At 39.0% G+C, this 23,414-nt stretch overlaps 1 protein-coding gene across 1 annotated transcript in view; it reads right to left on the reverse strand.

Annotated features, from left to right (window-relative positions):
* WDPCP (WD repeat containing planar cell polarity effector) overlaps positions 1-23,414 on the reverse strand; it is a 146,620-nt gene that overhangs the window by 25,846 nt on the left and 97,360 nt on the right. Inside the window, exons 14-15 of the mRNA XM_056488869.1 lie at positions 19,038-19,101; positions 12,901-13,003 (exon numbers count right to left, since the gene is read on the reverse strand). Of these exons, the coding sequence (XP_056344844.1) occupies positions 12,901-13,003; positions 19,038-19,101 (167 nt within the window). The remainder of the gene's footprint in view (positions 1-12,900; positions 13,004-19,037; positions 19,102-23,414) is intronic.

Genomic DNA, 23,414 nt, shown 5'->3' on the forward strand with positions numbered 1-23,414 from the left:
GCTAAATCCTACAACATAAGACAAAACTTGGATGCATTTTCTAAATGCACCTCAAGGCACTAGGACCTAAAAGAAGTTGGGGTATGAGCATGCTTTGTTCTACACATCTCCAGAGCGTCCTGACCGACATTTTACAATTTACCAGAAAGGTGTGGCTGAAAAGGCACTGAAGCAGATACAGGGGCAGGTCCTCCCTGACATTTGCATCCTGTCACTCACCTGCTGCAGTGCTTTGCTGCACAGACTTGCTGATAACCACCAGCACATTCTGTGGTGTGGGTGCCCAAAGGCTTTAGAAGCTGATGTGACCCTTTTGGCACCGAAAACCCCGATTAATGGGTTGATACTTTCCTTCCCACCCTTTCCCACTAGAAGAGAATGATTTAGAGGAAAAAAGCTTTGAAAAGGGGACACACTACACTTCATGTGCCCTGTTGACGGGGAAATGCAACTTTGCAGGAACAGTGGGTTTTTCATTCCCAGGCTGTTTCTTCCACTCCCTGGGAAGATCTTCACCTGACTGATATCCCTTAATTACAGAGTGGCAGGAATACCAGAGCATTTTTTCTTTTTAAAACCTCACAGAGGTAGTTTACACTATACACTGCCTCCTGCAAACACCAATACCGTCTCCCTGCCTATTCAAATAAACTGTGTCAGCAGGAGCAGCAGCTGTGGACACTGCTTGGGAAGCTCAAAGCCCTGGAGGGAACTGTGGGTAGTTCCTGGCATTACTTGTGCTTCTGAAGATAACCAAGGAGGAAAGCCTATGGGAAGCAATGCAAAAAATCGACGCCTCGATGCCAGGGGAAAAAAGTCACCATGGCTCCTGCTGGTGTCTTTTCACCACCCCATTTCATTCCCTTCCTTGCTCCTCTTTTATTGAAGTAGACAACAGCAGTTTGGATATTAGCTTCTGTCTCAAACAGATGCTCACCTCTTTGGAAAAAAATAATTTTAAGGGAAGAGAATTAACCTACATTGCATTCTCTGATATCTGTTCAATACAGCATTGCTTGTCAGCCACTCCTTTTATCACTTAAAGTGCGTTTTGCGTCCATGGAAAGAAATTAATGTTCAGTGGGAAAAATGTGCCCTTACAAAGGCATCTTTCCACTTCCCTGCATTGCAGCAGTGACCTTTTTCCTTCCTTACATGGCACCACCAGTCCTTCTCACACAGATGTGCATCACCCAGAGATGTCTACTTCTACCTGGCTATTCCTGTGCTCTCGGAGTCCTTCCTCACAGCCTGACTCTGCTCCCTCTGCCTCTTCTCTGACTTCAGCTGGAAACCCTTCCTCATGTTTTCTGGCACATTTTTGGACTGGTTTAGGCTGCAGTTGGGAACTCAGCCCATTGCAGGGAGGATCCTGGCACCAGGATGCTTTCTGATCTGTAAAGAGTTGCTTGAAGCAACACTCTCTCTATAAGAACAGTGCCCAGCATAAAGCATGCTTACAGCTCTCTGCTGCTTTCAGGTCTATTTGACTAATGATTTTGTTTCAAAACCAGAAAAATTACCTTTGGGCTCACCTAAACCAGCTGAAGCAGAGTGCCATGTGAGCAGCTTGTGCCTGGCCCTTGAGGCTCTTCTTATGCCTCCCCTGGACCCCCAATGGAGCAGGGGTACAAGAAGTCACAGTGGCCAGTGCTGGGGTTTTCAAAACTGCTTGCCTAGCTGGCTTTTCGTCTCTTCCCTTTGTACCACAAACAAGAAGAACCTGATCTGAAACCACATGTGAAAATAAGGATCTCTTCAATTTATATTTCTGAAGTCAAAATAGATGTGTTATACAGCAGGGACTTTCAAGCCCCCTAACAGCATCGATATAAAGGTTTAATCACTTCTATTTTAAATAATACAAAGCAAAAGTGAGTTAGGATGCCAGTAAACTACAGCAGAGACAGCTTTCTAGGCAAGCTGAGTGGCATAAGCAGTGGGAGAACATCATCATGGCAACTCTTAATATGAAAATGGTCAAGGATTACTTCAGAGTCTTGCAGTAGCAGATGGCTGGAGCAATTTAATCAGGCATATTTTCTATTCCTAAAGCCTATAATTATCTGTTTTAAGAACAACATCACATTGGCACATGAGTTTTTCATTTCCCATCCCCAAATTGAAGGTGGGGGCGGGGGGGGCATAGCTACTGAATTTTGGAAGGCTTTGCTGTCATGAAGAGACTGCAACTGCTCAACTTGGGGAATTGTAGCAGAGATGGTACCTGAGTATCCTTGTCCTGGCTAGGATTACCCTGGGCTGTGCAGTGCATGCTCAGGACTAACCACTCCTGTGACATGGAGTTACTAGAAATCTGGAAGGAGGTTAAAGAAAAGCCACCTTGCTCAGATGCTTATCACAGCAGCATGGTGCTACTTGAGATTTAATCTATCAGTATAAAGAAAAACAACACCAAATTTAAGCCATGCTCAGAACCTGTTCCCTTTTGAAGCAGAAAAGGTGAAGGCAAAGCTAAATCACAATGATCTTCTGCACAACAGATTCCCTGATCCTGGTGAAGGCCGAGCTGGTTCAACCATTATGTTGATCTGATCAGAATCTGATCAAAGGTGAAAACATCTGAATTTCCAAACATAAGGCAAAAAAAGAGGCTATCCTACAAGTATTTCATGTATTCTGAATACTGCTACTGAATATTTTATAAATTATTTTTCTTCTAAAAATACTTTCCTCTCCAAACTCTGATTTTTATTTAAAAACTTTTAAAACTCCCATATAACCAAAAACTGTATGCTACATTTTATGCTACATTAAGCTTTGTTTAAAAACAATTTCAACTTCTTAATATATGTAATATATTTTATTATTTCTTCATTATGCATATCACACCAAAAAAAAGGTGCACTATTTCTGACCAGAAAAAGTTCCTTTAAAACTAGTTTTAAAGTTTTTTATTCTTGTCTTTGGACCTCAAGTTGTAATTTCTAATACAGTATTTTAAACAACTTGTGAAGGACTCGTCTGTAAGCACCAATATTGTCAGGCTTCAACTCACACAAGTAATTTAACATTTGCACTGGGCAAAGCAGTTTACCTGCTGCTGACTGTAAATTACTGATAATATTGACTATTTCTTTTGCCCCAAAATAGGGTGAGATCAGTGTGTACAGAAACTCTTCTCCTGGTTTTGTAAATATTACACTTCTTTGACAACTGCACACCAGGAACCTGAGACACTCTGAAAGAAATGCAAACAGACTTATCTGTTAGTAATTTCAATTAGGTGGTGGAAAACCACCCCGAAATAAAATGTTTATTGCTTTTTTCCTTCCCCTCGGTTTCACACTGTACTTTCCCCGAGTGGACAACAAGAAGTTTAGGATGGGGGTGGTATCCCTGCACACCCCAGCACAGCCTTTGTGTACCATGGTTGTTGTCACACTGACACCTAATGGCAAACACGAACGAGAGGATTACAGCTCATTCCCCAGGGGTGTGCTTTCACCCTATGTGGCAAAAATCACAGAAAACGAGCAAACTTAGGAAATGGACTTCACCTAGCTTTGTGGAGGGAGGTGACTGGCGTGGGATGGTGCTGAAAGGATGGGCAGCCTGCCACAGAGAGGTCACACAGGTCCCAACAGAAGGCAAAACCATCCAAAGCTAAAATCAGGAGTGTCATTCAGTGGGCTGGTGATCATTGTAAAGGTCTAATTTCATCCAGTTCTTTACCTGCTGTCTTGCTTCTAATCCCAACAAGTGGACAGCAAAACTCTCAAGCACACAAGGGAATAGGTTGGAGCAGTGCAGTTGATAATAATATATGAAAATAAGGCACTGACTAAAGCCTGTGCTTCTTTCATGACTGTCTGAGGAATGCAAGAATTTTTCCAGAATGTTTTACTGTTAAAGTTATGTTTATTACAGTGATCAGTGTGGTGCTAACTCTTCCCTGACATAACTGAGGCAACGGCAGCACAGTGACCAGGGTGATCTGGGCTCACACTGCAGCAGAGGGTGCCCACATAGGCTCCATATTTGCCTTTGTGAACTAAACATTTTGCCCTTTGGTGGCTAAAAGCAAAGGCCTAAGGTAAGCACTTTGTAGCTCTTTTCTTTGGCCACAGTGCATCCTATGCAGTCAAATAAATAATTAATTGCAGCCATCATATTGCATCTGGTTGATAAAAGGTTGTATTATATAAGCAGAGGTGTGGTGAAATTTAGCAGTGAACTTCAAACATGGGTTAGGACTGGGTTCCAAATCCTTCAGTCAGAGGGTGAGCTCATGTAAGGCTCCTGATGGTTCACCACCACCTACCAAATAATGTAAAAACACATCCTGGAATTATTCTGTGAAGTGTCTGGGATGGCCCCAGAATCTGCTTTTCATCTGGTGCACTTTAGGGTGCACAGGTTTCATTAAGCAAAAAAATATGATGTTTTAATAATTTAACAATGTTAAATTTTTGAAAAAAAAGTAGAGAAGCCATGCTTAGGTTTTTAACACAAGATGACAGGAAAGAATATTGACATCCACATTCCTTTGCAGGGAAAATTCTTAAAGTATGAGTTAAGGGCTTATTCTATGGAATCTAATTCATGTGAGAACCTTACCCTAACTTTTTACTGATGCTGTGGTGTTCCTGGGCTGGGAGGGCAGGAGGCAGAAATCAAGTGGCTGTTGCAGCTTTGATTATCATAAAGATGAAGAGGTGGGACACTGGCAGTGTGACTGCAGTAAGTGACTAATTAAAGTGAACACCATACATGCTCATAAGCTATCATTAACGATATCTTTCCATCGTATTTAAATATTTTGCCATTTCATAATATCAACATTGCAGAGATAACCAACTGACTCACAATCGGTTTTTATGACTGAATTTATAGCTTGAAATCTAGTACGATTCAGAACTTTTGGTGTTTTGAATGCTGTGGAAAACATTATTGAATAGCAGGTATTATTCATGTATGAGTTGGGGAGGGACAGAAATTTCATGGCACTGAGATTTAAAGTAAAAAGAAGTGTCAGTGCAGTGTAACTGACAGGAAGTATATTTAGGGAAAAACACTTCAAATAGCTGAAATTAAATACAGAGTGTATGTTGAGGAGAGAAAAAAGTCATTAATTCTGGATGTACTTACTGCCTTGTGCTAGGCACTGCAGATCACTTTTTCACCAATGGTTTTTCTTAAACAACTCAATTCCATCTTCTAGCCAAGTCTGACACTTTAGAAAGTCCATGACTGAGAAGAGCAGTGGATGCAAAGCTCACCCTCAAGCCCCGCTGAGCTCTTCCCTACGGCTTTCACCGGCCGTGTCCTGATTGGAATATCCCAGTCCCAAGATGGGATTTTAACAGGGAACTTGGTTTTGTTAGGCTGGAAGCACTCAGCAAGAACTAACATCAGGTTATCAAACACCCTAACACCTGTGGTGGGAATTTTTCAGGGGTGAACTGTCAAGCAGTCTCTTGTGTAGGAGTCTTTGGAGGGAAACAGCCTCAACCTCTGTTTTTGCTGTCGGCAATTCCACAGCATTCCCACATAAGGACCTGTGGTGTGCCTGGGGAGTGAAAGAGGAGGAAATAAATAAATTGTCCTTCAGTGTTCTTCTTTGTTTGTTTGATCTAATACCACATGTGCAAGAGTTCTCATATTTGCAAGAGTCATTCCTTCTGAGCACAGGGATCTTCAGCTTTCTGCTGATGTTGACTGTGCTCTGTCTGATCCCTACTTTTAAAACTCACCTGCACAGGGAACACTTGGAGATATTTCTTTGGTAGGTCATTCTAAAAAGCCTTAACATGGACAGAATACAACCCAACATTAAATTGCCACCTCGAATCAGCCCACCATCGCACCTCTTTTCCAATCCCTCTGCTGTCATGCAACTGATGTGATGAATTACAGCCTGTCACATCACGTTACATTACGCAGAGCAAGCAGGACAAAACACATACCAACTGCCATGCAAATATGTGTTTGCCAACGCTTTTCAGCGCGCAGAAATGCAACCCGCGAGTTCCCGGTCGGAAAGCGAGAGGCTGAGGGACGGCTCCAGGGTGTGGGAGACAAACATGCCCCTGACACACCGTGAGCACACAGATCCACAGCTCCCAGCCAGCTGCAGCAGTTATGAAAGCACCTCCTGCTCGTGATTACTTTTTTGGTCTTTCAGAAAAAAAAAACCCAAAAAAACCAACAACAAACCAACACCATCACTACCAACAAAAAGCAGCGGCTTCTGTGATGTCATGAAGCAAAATACAAATACGTAATAATTCCTCTGGCTTGTGTTCAGATTTGGAGCTATTTTCATGACTGGCCAGATTTTGGCTGTGTATGTGTAAATACAACACCCACTTATGTACACACACACGTGCATACTCTGAGATGTGTGAATATATATTACATATATATTATGTGGCTTTTAACTGCAGTCTTTTAGACCACATGTGGGCCTTTTGAAGCTAATGGGAGATTTACCAGGGGCTTTTTCACAGAGCTGTAGGCAAGAGTGGAATCCAGAACATATGAATATTATACTATAATGATATAGTGTAAATCATCTAGTTTGACCTACAGTGAATTAGAGGCTATTAAATTTCATCTGGGTATCCTACATGAAGCCAGAAAAATATGTGTTTGACTAATGCATAAATTGTATTTGGCTAAGACCTATTTCCCAGAAAGGTATTCATGCAGTCTTCATGCAAAGACACTTTCCATGCATCAATTTCTTTGATAGCTTGTTTCAATAGTTATTTTAACTATGTGTGCTTTCTATTTAAATTTACTACAGTCTATGGACTGAAGTCAGTGATGAGAAGCCAAATTCCTACTTAAATTCCTATCTACAATGTCAACAGCTTGAGTACTGACTTGCTTCTCTTCACTTCAATGCCGTGCCACGGGCATCCCTCTGAGATCTTTTATGCTGAACTATTCTTTATCATGTTACATCCTCCCCCAAGGTGTAGCTCTATGAATTCCTTTCACTTTAAAAACTTTCTTCTTGATCTGTTGCCACTGAAAATATGTTGTTTTCTTGGTAGTTAGTGTCATCCATTCACTGTTGTCTGTGTGCATCAACTTGGCTGGTGGTTATAGGGATAAAATAGAATTAAACTGGCAAAAAATAGTTGAACTATGACTTTTGGTAAGATTTTTTTTTCATAATCAATAGGGCATAATTTTACTGCTGGCAGACATTAGAAAATATGAGGATCATTAATATTAAAATTAAAACATGAAGGAGAATGTGTCTTCATTTTGGGTATATAGTTGTGCTTTTTAAATCAGTTCTGTAGTGGGCAAGAATATGACACTCTGAAAAAGAAGGAGAAATGGAAGGCCATGATAATTCTAAAGCTTGACACAAAACTATAAATCACTTTCAAGTGAAGATACACAGATCTTTGTGGAGACCTCTGCAGCTAAGCAAACCAACTAGCCTTTGATGTACTTATAATTATTAGGGGCTGAGGATTATGTCTTTAGGCAAAGCTGTCTAGTAGTGGGAAGGTATAGATCAAAACTGACATCATGACACAAGCAAGACGAGAGGTGAGATGAGGTGGAGCCAAAAATAGCTTAGCATTATTGTAGACTTCAAGTAAAACAAACTATTCCACTTCTTGAAAAGAACACAAGGAGGGGAACAGTAAGTGCCTGTAACCCTCAAGAGAGTAAAATCCTCAGTACCAGCTGGAAATTTAAAAATAGGATGCAATGTCATGAGGGCTGGCTGCTGCTCCCTCCTCTTGAAGCCACTCTACACCAAGCAGAGTGTCTTTCCAAACCAGGTCTTTGCAGATGGTAGCAGTCCTGGTCATGCCAGGCAGACCCATGAGATTGCTGCTTGCCAAAATCCCCACCCAAAGCCCAGGAAGATGGCAGAAATCCTTTCATTGTGTTTAGTGGGCTCTGTGTCAAGTGCTGTGTGTGGCTTGATATGTTCAAGAGAGTGTATATATGAGCACAGTTAAATAATTTCAAATTACTATGGATCTTCAAAGACACTCATCTTGGGTGGCACAAAATTAAAAAGGTGCTTGTGGAAACTAATTTTTTGCCATAGGTGAACTGCCAATCATGCTTAGAAAGCATTTTTCATTAAAAATGTTTTTCTGGCTCTCTGGGGAAAAAGTCACATCATTAGAAAAATAAAAGCAAAGATTTTGATTCCAGAAGTTTTGATTGACTTAAACTGAAAAGGGAAATAAATAAATAGGAGATCTAACACTTACACTGAAGGGGGAAGGCTCCAAAAAACTGTAGCATGCATAGGTGACCCCCGAGTTTTGTCAGATCACAGTGTGTCTGGGACAATACCTTTGAAGCATGCTGTAAACATGTTACACAGTGAAATAAAAGTCATTAAATAAAGCCAAGATTCTCAGCTAACTCAAAACTTGATAGATGACAAGAGAAAGCTGCACGTGCCAATGAAGAGCAGGAAATGAAGAAGGCTTTGCCATCAGAGAGGGTATGTGAGGGTGAGGAAGAATATCACTTGAGAGATGAAAGGAGATCATATGGATCAGAGCAGAAGGAAATGTTACCAACTAGGCTAATGCAAGGCCAGAGAAGGTTACAAACACATGGGGACAATTCTAAACACAGTCTTGAAATGCAAGCAGGCCCCTCAGGATTGTCAGGAAGAAGGGAAGATCTGAGTAAATGATAAATTATTTGGATGTAGCAGACTGTAATGCAAGACCAGACTGGTACCTCAGACAAAACACTGTAGGATATGTCATTTTTAATTATCACAAAGAACAGGTAAGCCATTCAATATAAAACACTACCACAGAACTAAGATAAAATTAATTAATTCTCCACTTAGGGTTCAAACTGGTGATGTTCCTTGACAGTAAGGTGAAACATTTAGGGTCCCTACATTTTAAATGTCATTTTACAAACACTGTGGGAAATTAGACTTCAGTCTCTGTGAGAACTGATAAGATTCCCTATCTTGCAAACAGTATGGAATACTTCCAGAAATATTTTAAAATCCTATTTTAAATGGAAAAACCTCAAGCGCTTTCCTAAGACATTAGTGAACCACCAAAATGTTAGTCAGTCCCATCTAGTATTTCAGAACAATGCAATTATCTGAAGATCAGTGTTTTTGTTAAGATACCTCTGTTAAAAATGTTGCCTAAACATTAGTTACTAATATTCTGAAATTCTAAGTAGAAATACAAGGTTTCCCAATTTGCCTTTCAACTATGCAGCAGTTATCTTTCTTGTCACAACATGAATCCCTTTTGGGTGAAAGCTGTTGATTTGAAGGTTAAAATCACCTTGCTGGGCCCTAATGTAATTTGTTGGAAGTTGGCCTTGGGAAACTTTCTGACACTGCCTACATATGCTCTTCATTGGATATTCATTGAGCAATGATGTCTGAAGGGCTGAGTTCTTCACCTCCATGATCATTATTAGCTATGGCATTTCTTAACAGGCTCTGCCATGTCAGTTCTTTGCAACTCAGGTTTTACATTAGCAACCCACACTTTACAGCACCAAACAGACTCACTCTCCCACCACAGACAATACTGTTACAGGAGAGTATATGCCAGGTTACACTCATAAACAGAATTTATTAGTAACTGACATATATGCCAATATTGAATAAATTATTTATTCTCTCTTTTAATCATGTGAAATGAGGTACACAGCATACATTTTAGGCAAGGCTAAATGAGAACTCCCCGACCTCATTAAAGAACTTGTGGATCTACTGCAGAAATAATTCAACAGAAAATCTTTGGAAGAAGAAACCATAGGATCCACAGCCAGTGATCTGCTGATCAAATAAGAGTGGGGAAAGAGGAGATAGCTAATGCCATTTCTGAGATGTTCAATACCATTACTTCAATTTTCTCATCCCTCAAGATGCATTTTCACAGGCTGTCAAACATAAAATCTTATGAGAATACTGATCCTCAGAAGATTTTAATCAGATGAACAAAATATATGATTCTGCCAAAACTTTAGTTCACCTGACACTTCATCTAGCTCAGCAATATTCTCACCAAACTACTGTGGTCTGGAGGTCAACAGGTGTTTTTACCAGATGCCCACAGACATCCTTAGCTTTGAAGGTGGCTTCTTCAAAACAGTCCAGCAAACTGCAATCACATGATCATGAACTGAGAAGAGCCAAAAATTCAGGAAACCTCAAAATAATCAACCTACTTTTAGTTTTATCTTGACACAAATATTGGTATATATGTGAGGAATCTACCCATATAAAACTCTGAATGATGTCTATAAATTCTAGTGGAAATTATATTGTCATTCTACATTATTTGTAGGAGCTTGAAACTTTTCCTGAAAGTCTGAGTTTGAAATGTATTACGCTTGAAGTGAGCCCTGTACACAGGAATATCTTGACAAATTAAATACATCTGGGGCAAGATGGAGCACTTTCAAAGGCTTGGGAATCAGCCAGAAGCACTGACTCATTTTCAAGCAGTGCTGAGCTGAGGTTTGGGGATGGGCTAGCTGGCTAGCTCAGGAAATTTCATCAGATGTTGACATATGACAATGGTTCACTTTTTATATATCTATACATACATATATATATAAAAGCTGTAGAGTTGTTCAGTATAAGCTCAAGGGCACTGGTTGCACCTTGCTGCCTCTCTTTTCTTAGGTTACTATCTTCTTGTAAAAGCCTGAAGTGGGTGTTCAAGAAGTATGGGAAGAAGTGTGACCATTGGTGAACTGAGTGGCTGCAAGCTCCAGAGAGGAGGGACCAGCTAAGAGACTGGGTTTGGGAAGAGGTCAGGGGACACAGACTTGTTTGAAACTGCATTTTAAAACTTCTGGCTCTGGCATGATTTTTTTCTCCCTCTCTCAAAGTATTAGATAAATACAGCAATTTACATATAAAGCACTTATTATCTTTTGTTTTCATTGGATCCACAAAGTTCATACCTCATGTCAACTTTTTTACCAACAACAGTTTATGAAATAAAAACATTATTAGAAGGGACGTTGGAATAAAGTATAACAAAACAAAACCTGTGGCTGAGATTTCACATGTTTAAGGTGAGATCGAATCTGCAGCAAAACAAACTCATGGGAGATTCCTGTTTATTTTCATACAAAATGAATTGGATGCAAATTCATTACTGTTTAGAGAATGAATCTCAGTGACAGTTTGTCCCTGGGGGCATTGAAAAGTACTTTAAATCATCCTGATAGTTAATTATTCAGCAAAAGTCTTTATCATATAAAATGACTTTAATAATTTATGCTAATGAGGCATTGCAGACGTAACTGTTGGACTGGTCTGGAGGAGGGGAAGACTGTATGCCTGCACATTTATAGCTGAATTGTAGCTACATGTGTATAGCATTTGATATGCAAGGGAGGCATCTGTGATCACCTTAGTTCTTTTACCTACCCCTCTCCCTGCATCTGCGCCTACAATCCTGCAAAAGGCTCTCACTAAATTCATAAATAGCCCAACTTCAGAAACCTAGTAATCATGGGATTTGCAAAGAATTAAATGGAGATACAGACTAGAGTTCAAATTTTCTGGATTAAGTATCAGAGAATAGATAATGATCAGATGCAATCTCAGTTATATTTGGTGCAGCACATAAATACCTAAGAAGTAAGAGAAGAGAAAGCAAGGGAGATGTAACTGCACACTTTAAAGTGCCCATTAAGGGATGACATAAACAGGTGCCATTTTTTTTCCGAACTCTAGTGGTGAAAGGACTTGCCCAAAAGCCCAGTTATGGTGGGAAAATACCTTTAAGTGATTTGAGCAAGGAAATGAAAGACCTTGAAGAAAAGAGCTCAGGAGAAGCACTGTTTGATTCCTACTCTGCTGGAGAGGGAAAGAGGTGCTACTCTATTGCAGTAGCCTTGAATACAATCTACAGAAATAGCCACATAAACGCATATATGGCCTCTCTGCATTTTTAGATACTGGAGTAGCATTCTCTTGTATGCTCTGAGTAAATAGGGAGTTCTAGAATAATCCCATGTTACCCAAGATCTCAAAGGCTTTTTGACTCTGACTCACAAAAACACCTTCTGAGTTTTATTCCTATTCTACTTCTTGGCATGGGATAAGGACAAAAGCTCAGTGCTTTCCTCTAATATTCAATGATGCAGTAGAATAAGCAAAACAGAACTGTGCAAGTTTTATAAAGGGTTTTCTTCCCTTTGTCTCTAATGGAGGTCAGCCCCCTAGACATAGACACCTTCTGCTTGGTTCATGCTATAAGGCATGAAATCAGAATGGTCTCATGTGCTTGCATACATCTCTTCATGTCAATTCAGAAGAAATACAAGGAGAAAGTGAATGAGTTGTGAGTTCCCCTGCACAAAAAGTCATCTGTGTTTTAGCTATTAGTCTCTCTGCAGCTTTAGCATTGATATTCCTTATGGAATGGCAAGAATTCTACTGCATGCAAAGCCGCTGCTTTAAAGCCAGGATGTGAAGGTGTGTTCACATCAGTAAAAGTTCCATCTGACTGCTGCCAAAGTATCAATGTTGGATGTGGCTCCAGTGTGCACCAGCAAATATTTAGAGGTGAGTGAAATTGCCATGTCTGCCTTTAGTGTTGCTATGAACAAAGATTTTCAGATTCAGTCCCTTACCTCTTGCACTCAGTTCAGTTTGTACAGCCTGAACTTTTCTATATAGCCACAGCACGAATCTTTTTACTTCATAGCTATCCTCACACAGGTACTGAAAGGCAAAGCTTTGTGATTTTTATAAGCCTCCTTCTTTAGTTACGAATAAAAATACTGTTCTTTAGTCACAAATAAAAGTCCAGTCTCACTTTCAAAGAAAACAATGCAATCAAAACAATAACCCCTCTACAAATATAACAACATGTTCTACAGGACAAGTATTGATTAAAACAAAAGGGCTTTTTCAACACCATTAATTCTTACCAATTCCAGTAGTTATTGATTCTGCATCAATGTCATTAGCCCTTCTCTTTGCCACTTCAGCTAGTGCCAATTCACCCTTATCTAGAGCAAGGTAATGGATGTCCTTTGGAAATAAAGAAGAAAAAAGATTAATCTAAAATGAATCTCAAAGAAGCAACAAAAGGGATTTTGAAAGAAAGAGGTTCTTTTATTATTTAGATCACACACACAGATGGAACTGATGAACCTACCATTACATTTTAATTCCCTCCAAAGCAAATGTTTCCTTACCTGTGCTGTTGGATACAGCAATGAATAAAACACTGACCAATCATGCACTGATAAAAGCAAAGCTATTGACTCAGTGTATAAAAGAAACAAGTCTTTCTACTTTTAACATAACTTCAGTTGAATTAAAAGAATGTCGATAGGAAGTGGCTCTGTGTAAACCAGATCTGAAGTACCAGAACTCGCCTGGCTGACAGACTGTATTTGGAGCATGCTAAATGCAGAAGTGGTGCTTAGAGACATGGTCTAGTGGTGGACTTGTTAGTAATGGGTTAACAGTTGGACTCTTAGAGGCCTTTTCCAACCTTAATGATTTTATGATTTGAAGGTTTCCATCTTAGGGACTAATTTTTGTTGGAATGTTGTCATACACTCACTGTTGAAGGTCGCTACCCTCACTGCTCTGTGGATAAAGTGATGATGGTTCTCCCTATGCTGATATTGAAGGTAATAAGAGAAACAGTGGCTGCTCAATGGTTCTAACATCCACATGGTTGGCATGATTCCTGAGTCACTCCTGAACAGCAAGGCACTTTCCAAAAATGTTGTCTAGCATGAATAATTGCTAATACTCTGGATCCAGTCTTTTATCTAGAGCAAAAAATCAGAGGGCTTCAGTAGGGGTGTATAATTATATAAAATTATAGAATGTCTTGGTTGGAAGGGACCTTAGAGATCAACTTGCTCCAACTCCCTGTTCTGAGCAGGGACAACCTGCCCTTCCACTAGGCCAGGTTGCTACAAGCCCCATTCAACCTGGCCTTAAGCACTTCCAGGGATGGGGCAGCCACAGCTTCTCTGAGTGAATTCTGTTCCAGGGCTTCACCACCCTCACAGGAAAGAATTTCTTCCAAACACCCAACCTAAACCTGCCCTCTGCCAGTTTAAAGCCATTCCCCCTTGTTCCATCACTGCATGCCCTTATCAAAAGCCAAGGCTTTTTATTGCATATTAATATTCGAAACCACTTGCACTACATACAGAACTCTTTGTAGGAGAATATATTCCTGCAGACAAACTACACTCTCACTGCCTTTGGTTTTGGTCCTTGAATAGTAAAAGTTCATTCTTCATTGACCATTAATCAAGAGACAAATAAACCCTTTCTCATCTGACATCACAGACACATGCTGCTCTGTCACGAACTGTGACATAGAAAGTGAGGGAAATCCAAGAGCAGTTGGCAAAGTTTTTACCTTCACTACTTTGTTGAAGATGCCATTTGACATCCAAAGATTTGATTAATTCCTTTACTATGCAAGCCATCTGCTTGCAGGAATTTAAGGGAAAAAGGAGTGTTTGCTGGAAATATTGACATTTGCATGCCATAAAAGCAACTATATTCTCTCTAATGTGGAAGATTTCAGATGAAATCATCCTTCTTGATGTGAGTTTACTGCCACCTGCATCAATATGACAGAAACTCTTACAGGAAAAGTGACTTAACCCTAGAAAGACACATTTAGATGAAAAAAGTGAGAGTAATAGTGTTAGGAGAAAGACATGCTGCTTTCAGTAACCCCTCCTTTAACAACAACAACAACAACATCAACAACAACAACAACGATTTTATAACAAAACTGAAAATCTTAGGGAAACTGAAATGATTATGTAGGAAAGTCTGGAACTGACTTGCAGGATCTGCAGAGTTTGCAGGAGACAGCAGTGTCTTCTCATCACAAATACAGGTGTGACTTAAAAAATGTGTAAATGTCTTGGAGCAGAGTAATGGGTTATGAACTTGTGGTGAACTCTGTATTTCCTCTCTTTGTAGGTCTAACTTGGTTGTCAGGAGAAAAGGGTCTGAGCAGCAAGGTATGATTTCTATGAAGATTAAACAGCAGATACTGTCGCCTTATTTAGATAACAATAGAAAACCCAAGGGCTCTTGGACAAGTCTGAACTTACAGGGATTTGGAGATTTTTACAGGCAGACTTATTTAAAATACAATGTTTAATGATTGTCTTTTTGTAGCTTAAAATATGAGTATAAACTTATTGTATAAGTTTATGTTGCACCTCCGTGCAATTTCAAATAGTAAGCTTGAGGATGGAGTGGAAGCAACTGCAGAAAAGGATGAAGTTTTGTCAGTGAAGAGCTTGTGCTCTCTGTGTATCAAAGCAGTTGTTATTTCAGGTCTTAGTTTTGCCCATATTCTGGTTTGACCAAAAAAATGTTAAGGTGTTACATATCCATTATTAACTAACAAGGCCCTTGTAAGAAATAAAGATTAGCAGTAGCTTGGTAAGTGGCTTTCTTTGCTGTTCCTCAAGCTGCTGGTTATGAAGAACAATTAAAAAAAATTGTCTTTGCCTCATCTCTAAACCAGCTTTAGAAAGAAAAGATTACAGATATTAAATCTCCAAATTAGACCATTTCAGATCAAATATAGGTGTTTCTCATTCAAATAAACCAGCAAAAGTGGATTTTTCTAAGAATTTATAACTCGCTGAGTAGAATTAAACTAGAAAACTAAAAATCAGAAAGAAGAAGTGCCAGATTACAGGTGCTTTAAAGAATGACAGAAAAAAAATTAAGTTATCTGAATATTCATGACAGGTTTTTTTCACACAATTGCCTAAGAATTTATAAGTCCAAAGACCACATCTCTCTCAAACACAATGGTGACAATAAAAACAATTTCCAGCTACTTATCAGGAGCTTGCTGAAAGGGCTCTTTTTTATCATTTAACAGTTTGCTTACTTTTTGGACTACTTCCCTTTCCCCCCTTTGTGACTCACAGAGCTGGCCGTTGGTGAGCAGAAGTCATTTGAAACACGATGTGCATTTGTCTATAGGATATTTCTGGGCAACACTCCAACATTTCTTCGAAGCATGCATTTTCCTCATCAGTGTATCACCCAAGATCTGACAGTTTTATTAAAGTGTCTTTTCCTTGCATTTTTTGCTACCTTTGGTACATGGGATGGCCTTTTGAATTTTCAGCAGCTGAGAGCTGGAACGCACTATAAAAGCATTTCAAGCTAACAACCTTTCCACCGCTTGATCTTTTCTGTCACAGATTGGATCAGTCACTGTCCAGTAAATTGAGCTGTTGTTCTTGATATTATGTCCTTTTCAGTTTTATTTTTTTTATTGAACTTTGTAGGAGATGATATTAATTGATGGACTTGGAAGTGACGTGAGGGTTAAGCTCTGGGGGAGACACAGCAGTGTATGTGTCTTGCTATGGCATCATCTAGTGATGCTATAGCTATAGTTTCAAGCCTTTTTTTTTTCTTTTTCGTTTCTTTGAAAGAAATTAGCCCTCAGATAGCATTCTCTCAAACTTCTTTTCAGTCTCAAAACAAATAATGGCAATGCTGGAGAGCCCTGTTCAGTGAAATGGGTACTCAGGGTAAATTCTAAGATGTAGGACATTTTCTTAGAAGTCTCAGGTAATGGGTACTCAATGTTTGCATCCTCCTTAACCTCTGTTATATCTATTCCTATCTATCATTTCCTTTTTATTCCTTCTCTGCTCCCCTTTAATAAACATATTATTTTTCTTTCTCATTTTGTTTATGTCATCAGGTATCTTTATTTAGACTACTATTTCTTCTTGAAATCCCATTAAATTATTTGGGAATAAGGAGATGTGACTCCTAGAGCTATCTGAGGTTTTAAAATTTGATAAAACTGCTTTAAATACATGCAAAATCAAATTGTATATTAGCAATTTAATTGCATTTTGCCCTACATAAACAATATATGGGAATCATTCAGTATTATGCAGAAGTGAGGGATGCACAGCCCTTGCTTAGCAGTAGCATTATTATGTTACTAATACCTAGAAGGACTGTAAGGTTTCAGGGAATGAGTTATCATCTAATTTTCACACAGTATTAAGCACAATGAAGCCAAATTCCCTAGAAATTACCATGGCACAAATAAATACTCCAAATGATTTAAGCATGTTTAAACTTCTTGAGTCCTGTACTTAGTGGACTTGCAGCAGTACCACTGTTAGCTCATTGTAAAGTTTGTTCATTAGTGACTGACTTAGACAATGAATTAGCAAAAGGACATTTCTCCAGAGGAGGCAGGGATGTGTGCTGCTTGTAGCATAATTTAGGGGAGACCATGAGGGATTTCAAAGGTAATGCAAGCAGAACGAGGACATTAAAGAACTGGTTTTGATCTCACAATGACATAAGCCAGGAGGAGCTCTTCAGAAATACACATTTATGTTTAAGGGCACTGGTAGGATGGGAAATGATGAGTAGGTGTTGAGTGAGGAAAGGAAAGGATGGAGTTAATTGCTTTGCTAACACTGAAAATCCTCTTGAAGAGTTGGAGAGACTTTCTGGTAAGAGTAGAACATGTTATCTATCACCTGTGAAGCCAGGTACAGTCCCTCCCCCTTGCTAGAAGCTGTGCACCCATCTCAACACCCAACACTGGTGTTCCCCCCCTGGCACAGAGGTACTCTCTCAGTCCTGTCATCAACAGAGGGAAGGAAATAGAAAAAGATTACGTAGGAAATGCTCTCAGTCATATGAAAGAGGGCCTTTGATGGTAAATGCTGGGACATTTATTCTGTCAGAATAGCTAAAATCAGAGAATATTTATTATCTGTACACTGGGAGAGCCCTTGGCAAAACCCTTTAATCTGCACCAGACATACTACAGTCCAAATCTTATATGTGGCTGCAGCAGCGCTGAGCATGATTAGATACAAAATTTATATTGAAGATGCTACATTCAACAAAGAGAGAAAAGGAAAGAGATGATCTAAAAAGACAGAAAATCGAGGGGAGTAAACATAGAACATGTAATGAATTTCCTAAAAGTCTGACATTTCCATCACATTCTTTTGATGCATACTTAGGAAAGTTTATCGCAGTATTCACATCTTTCTAATTAGATGGAACAAGCCAGATGATTAGAGCCGTGAAAAAAACATCAAAAGGTTCACACAACTTTTTATATAATTAGAAGGGAATTTTCATAACCCCTAAAAGCAGGATTTAATTGTGTAATTTAACATACAATTTAAATATCAAGATCAAACTAGCAAGGCAAGTGACTTAATGGGATAAATGATATTAACATCTAGTGTCAAAGCTTAATTTAAACAACAGAATGTCTTCATTATGCAAAAGAGTCAAGCAAACGAATCGTTCAAAGGGCCTTTTTTTCAACAAGCCCTTTCCTATTGTTTCTTTGAAAACAATGAAATCAGCTGTGGAGCAGCAACATGCTGAGAGACTAGGAGAGCACGACTGGCTTTGTCCATCTGACCTCACTGTGACATTGTGGTGCAAGATCTTATAAAACAAGAACCTCCTGCAGTGCTCACACAGAGGACCTTTTAAGAGCTGGTTAATTTTACTTTTGTAGCTAATTAAATGGGAGGGGGAAGAGAGTGCATGAAATGTTAAAACCTTTGTGTTGATACTGCTGAGCTTTGTTGTTTTAAAAGTACCAGCAGAAGCATTCATAATTTGTCACTTTTCACAAAACCCCAAGAGACAAACTAAGAGCATTCAGGATCCCCAGGACATGGACAGCTCTTGTGTCCAGGACTCAGCAGCTGGACTTAAAGGAACAGATTAGAAATGTATAAGCTTACTAGAGTAAAAGAGGACATTCACCCACATCAGGTCAGATGAAGAAAGGGAAAGTTTAAAAACATATACAATAATTCCTGGAAAATTAAGAATAGCCCATAGGCCATGCTGGGGAAAATGTCAGTGACTCTGAAGACACTAAATTCCTACTGATGAGTTTCATGATGGCAAAGGTAGAACTGTATACTGTTTTCAGTATATGTCCAAGACTGCAAATGCCTTGGAACTGTTTTAATGTGTGCAAAAGCTGACAAATAATATCCTCCAACAGCCTCTACCTCCAGAAACAACTCACCATGAACAGGTCCCGAGCACCGATGTCAACAGCAAGAAGAAATGCTTTTTCAAACCTCTGATACCTGAAAGAAAAAGGAAACACATTTTTTGCTGAGGTTTATTTAAGAGCTGCATCAAATTTTGCTCATGTACAAAGTCCTTCAATGCTCACCAAAAGTTATGCCAAAGCTTTATTGGGGAAACTTGACAGACTCATACTCGGATTGCAGAACTGTGAGGTAGGACTGTGACTACCCTTAATCATCTTCATTGTTTAAAACCTACCCCAAGTGGTTCAGTGTTGAGTCCTATCAAATCTGGTTGAATATGAAGGGAGCTGAAGATCCTAACAAATTTGTCCTTTACAAAGATAGCAACCACAACACAGATAAACAGTATCCCCAGCAATGCTGGAGGAACCTCAAAATTCTCTACAGAAAATACTAATCCTAAATTTCTCATTATTTCAGAGGTCCCTGAGTTTTGTCCTTGCAGACCCCTTGATAGAGCTCTCTGAAGATGCTAATCCAGTTGAGTCACAAATCCTCAGGGACTAAAAGAGGTAGGGAGTGATGTTGTTTTGTGTCATAACTACCTTAGTCCAGTATTGGCACAGACTCCTGAGAGTTTTCTGAGATCCTACAGTGATAAAGATTGCATCAATGAAGTATAATAAGGGGGACAAGAGTGAAATCACATGGAAAAATTATCTCTAGATGTGCTCTAGAAGGTCCCACCTGAGCATCACCCAGAGATGCTGTAGAGCAGAAAGGGGGCAGCGTGAATGTGGAACTTCATCTTTAAGGACCATTCCTTTGGTGGGTTGACATCCTGCTGAAGAATAGCTCCTTCCATTTATGGTGACAGGGCTACCCCTTCATCCTACCTAGACATCACACATCATCTCCTGGAAGTTATAGCAAATACCCACATGGATGTAGGGACTAGGCAAGGGTGTATCCTCCTGTGTGCAATCCTTGGGAATTCCACAGAAGCAGGACATGAGCCATCCATCAGAAACTTTCTGAGGATGCACACAACATTGCACTGGCAAATGCAAGTCCCAATGGAAAATTCTGCATTGGGCTAATGTTTCTCTTATACTACTATATACTTATACATTATGTGACATTGTATTATGAGAAAGGGATTCTATCTGTGCACATTTTCCCCTATTGCACATCTTTAACTTTTTAAAATTAGCTAGGAAAATAGATTTGGTGATTATTTTTAGAAATGCAAATACCCCAATTTTATTTCAGTTGGGAGGTAGAAGATTGATTCCATATAGAATGATTTTGTATTTGTCCCATTATGAAGTGGGTAAACTTTTCCCCTTTCCACCTGTTAACAATTTCAACAATGGATCAATTGTAGAAACCTGAAGTTTGGAAGGAGATAACTTCTTTGCCCCAGTGGGGAAAAAACAGCATTGTGGATTTCTCAGGGTTAGAAAGGTGTTGGCTGTGCATATCAAATGGATACTGTCAGACAGCATCACATGGGTGCCAGAACTTGTACAGCTCTGTACCTTGGTGGCTTCAGAGGAAACAGTGGGCATTGCTGCAGCTCCTCCTCAGGCCAGTGTGAACAAGAGGAAAGATGGGAATCCTCTTTTGCCTGGGTGGGTAAAGTAATCCCATATGATGCACCACACCAGGATTCCTGTTCCCAGCCAAAGCCTCAGCGGTTTCCTGCCTCCCTCCTGTTACAGCCTTATCGCTCTCCTCTCTCCTACCACACACTTGGAATGATTCAGCAGATTGCAAGATAGAACCAGAGAAGACTTTTCCTCAAGGAATAACATTCGTGACAAGAAGGCATAATATGTTAGCTTAAGTAGAAAAGGAAATGCTCTCTCCAGGTGAGGTTCCTAAGAGCTGGAGTGGGGAGCCCTTCCCTCCCTAAAGCTAATCTCCCTGCTGTGCCTTCCAAGTACTAATTTGCAGCCCTCCTCACAGAACCAGTTTAAGGGAGGGGAAGAGATAAATTAAAGTTAACCTCTTGATCACCAGGGAACAGGCGGTGCACCCCCACCTTTTCATGCCTGTCTGTGTATCTGAAGCTTTTCAACATGATTCCTGTGGTGAATTTTCCATCAAAACACACTGTTTTGCAATGATGCCTTTGAAGTTATGCTTTAATTAAGAAAAATAAGTACATATGTGTAAAAATATTTGTATCTTGAACAGCTATTGTGTTTATATTTTTTCCTGGTATATTTTTCTTTTCCATTATGGATTAAATACACATTCTTAGTACTCAGATGGAAAATTGGTACCTGAACAGAAACCAGCTATGTGACTGGATAAAAAGAATGTCTGTATCATTATTCTGTATTTCCAAAGTTATCACTATATAGACTATTTGAATGACATTTGCTTTAGCCAAGGAAAAAATGCCTGCAACCAAAAAATGTAATATAACTTTCTCATTTGATTGACTTGCAGAACAGAATTATGGCCTTAAGCTGTAATTTCTTTGCAGTTTCAGAAAGATTTCAATTATTTTTCCTTTAATCAACATACATACTTCAGTCTCATTATGGCCCCTATTCATAAAAGTGTGACATTAACTCATTATTTTCAGATCTGTACTAAGGGAAAAAAAAAGAAAAAAATACTATCTAAGAAATGCTCTTCACAACCAAGAGTGTTGGAAATAACAATCACAGTTACTTCATAATTTATTATAAATTGAACTGCTTTAAAAGAAGGCAGATGTTACAAATAAGAGTGAAAAGTTTGCTTTACCTAGGTCAACAGTATTAAATCAGTCAGGATTACCCAGCATTTTTAAACCTAACTTTACTAGAAGATAATAGTTATTTTGAAACCCTTTGTTATGAAAGTTTTGTTGGTTTTAATGTACAAAAAATATTAGAGAGAGGTCTATATAGCATGAGACCAACCTCAAGTTAATAATATACATTTTACAAGCATTTTCTATTCTAGAAAGATGTCTTACTGTTGTTAGCACTCTCACTTAATAGTTTATCAGCTCCTCAAACAAACAGAATACCCCCCAAGTAAAATGTTCCCCGTTTTGTTCTTGTGCTACTGTTACCAGGTATAATATCTGCCCTCTAAAATGGAATTTCCAGGGCTGTGGTGCTGGACAGTATCTTCCCACCCCTTCCTTCACCTTGAACCTTATTGCTTGGTTCACAATAACTCTAGCAATCAAGACTTATATGTCTCTTGAAAAAGAGAGATAAGGAAATTCACCTGCAAACAATGAAGTTCTGCCACTTGTTTGGTCAAAGTGACAGGTAACAGAAAAATGACCTTCAAGATTAGAACTCTGAAACTGGAATTAACTATGTAGGACACATAGGAAAACATTTCCCTGCAAGCCATTTAGTAGATACAACATTATCTTCAAATTCTCATATTACAAAAGAATACTGGTATTATATGTACTTCTTTAGGTATTCTAAAAAAGTATAAAAAATTTTATGTTAGTGTGCGCAAGGAAATCAAGGGGAAATGTGAATAATATAACAACAAGCATGTAGGTCAAAAATAGTTAAGACAGAGAGGAATCCAGACTTGCTTTCCATGATGAAGTGAAAGCCTGCTGCCTGCCTGTATTTTAGGAATATGACTTAACTGAAAAGATGCCAGGAAATAATTTTATTTTAAAATAAAATATATAAGTAATAAAAAATATAATGATATCTGTAACTACAGAAAGGCTATTCTGTTCACTAGCATAAGTAATAAGAGAATCAAATACCTGGGATTTCCTTCTGTTGGATGTTCAGATAGAAAGTAATTTGAAATACCATTGGTCAAAAAAAATGTGTATGAATTGAAGCCTGCAGAGAAGGGAAAAGAAATCTCTTTGGTTTTTAGAAAATGTTCTACAAATTTATAAAAAGGCAAAATTTTTTCATCTGTATTTCACAACTCCTAAATTGAATGTGGTCCCTTAAAGATAGAGATACATTTTTCGGACCAAAAATTGTCAGCTTGAAAACACTTGTAATATTTAGCCATAATATTGCAGTGTCTTGTATGACCTCCAAGAACCAGGAAAATAAAATAAAATAAAAATCATGTGGAGGGAGCAGGAAGGGAAGGGAGAGGGAGCTCATGCAGGCAAGCAATATAGTGCAGAAAAGATGGAAACATTTCTTTAGGGACTAGTTACAACCAACAAGCCTTCTTAGACATGCTCATCGACCATGTAAGCATATTCCTTGTGCTGGGCTGATAAAGGAGGGCTGCAGCAGTTTTTTTCCTTGTCTTCAATAAGAGTACACAACATTTAGAAAATAATCTGCAGGGGAAGAGCTGTGGCACAAATAATATTTATAAGGCAATCCTTTTTAATGGAAGAAATTTCAGAGTCCTCCTCATCTCACAGTCCAATCAAGAATGATATGCATTCA

Source organism: Oenanthe melanoleuca, chromosome 3, assembly GCF_029582105.1.
Source record: "Oenanthe melanoleuca isolate GR-GAL-2019-014 chromosome 3, OMel1.0, whole genome shotgun sequence".
NCBI lineage: Eukaryota > Metazoa > Chordata > Aves > Passeriformes > Muscicapidae > Oenanthe > Oenanthe melanoleuca.